This window comes from Perkinsus marinus (assembly GCF_000006405.1).
Source record: "Perkinsus marinus ATCC 50983 genomic scaffold scf_1104296928140, whole genome shotgun sequence".
NCBI lineage: Eukaryota > Perkinsozoa > Perkinsida > Perkinsidae > Perkinsus > Perkinsus marinus.
This window is the reverse complement of record NW_003216937.1, coordinates 1-1,037: the sequence shown is the minus strand read 5'-3', so window position 1 is coordinate 1,037 and position 1,037 is coordinate 1. Positions and strand designations below refer to the sequence as shown.

The following is a 1,037-nucleotide window of genomic DNA, read 5'->3' as shown; positions in this document are numbered from 1 at the left end:
GCAATATCAGCGTCAAGCTTGGCGATCTGCCATCAACAATAAGTGGTCACTTCTCCTCCATGGACCTACCCCATCCTGAGCCAAGCTAAGGCCCCTCTCAGCAGCATCCGTATCAGCATCCTCGGTCCCTAGGGAACCAGCATCACCAAGGAAGTACCCCACATCCTTGGCCTCGAGGAAAGATGAGGAGTTCTTCCCTTCGCCTGGATGCCCTCCAGCCGAGCCTATGAGATGGACGGTTTCCGCTCGTATAGTCTCCTACTTCTGCGATCTCACGAGCGAAAGCGACCGAGCTGTTCATCAGCTTCTCGGCGAATTCCCTAGCCTTCTCAGCGGCCCTCCTCAAAGGTGCGAAGATATCCCCTTGACCAGCCTTGTTCTGCATAAAGCTGCTCATCACCGAGTCTGCCACAGACCATCAGAACCTTCAGACAGGCCCTGCTGTCGCCCTTACCGGGAAGTGTAATTTTCTCATTGGCAATATCGTTAAGCCTGGACTCCGTATGCTCAAGGGCCCTAAAGTGAGTCCCTGGAAGAAGCCTCTTCATCGCTCCAGCCTCACTTATCCTGATAGTCCTCATCCTGCTTCAACAAGTCCAAGTCCTTCTTCTGCTCTGCCGTGCTTTGGTCCAAGTCGCTGGTCAGCGACTTAATCTGTTCGTGAACCTGATGAGGTTGATGCTGACCAAGGCCAAGCCAGGTGGTGGGAGCACCAACCTCATTGAGGAGCTCCTCCGACTTCTTCTTGCTAGCCTCTATAACCCTATCAGCGATCCTGGTGCCCATTGCCGTCTCCGCCTGAATACCCAATGCCAGCGGGACCGTAGTGAGTAAGATGAGGAAGAAGGAGGAAGAGGAGGAGAAGTGCATAGATGCGTTGAGTATGTGTTAGAGTAATTGCTGCATAGACAACATCCCCCACCCGGCACTCCCGTGATGAGCACAACACACTGGCAGACCAACACCCTCCAAGCACATGGTCACCGTGAATCCCTAGGCGGAGGTCTCCTTACTTAACCGCTTGGCCAGCGCGTCGA

The 1,037-nt window shown here is 54.2% G+C and overlaps 1 protein-coding gene across 1 annotated transcript; it reads right to left on the bottom strand.

The window, feature by feature from the left end:
• Positions 1–12: 12 nt before the first annotated feature.
• Pmar_PMAR004653 (hypothetical protein) lies at positions 13–870 on the bottom strand (the record flags this gene model as incomplete). The annotated part of the gene is made up of 5 exons (XM_002788399.1): positions 13–224; positions 277–405; positions 455–516; positions 563–666; positions 718–870. The coding sequence occupies 5 exons, from the start codon at positions 868–870 to the stop codon at positions 13–15; spliced, it is 660 nt and encodes a 219-aa protein (XP_002788445.1).
• Between the last annotated feature and the right edge of the window lie 167 nt (positions 871–1,037).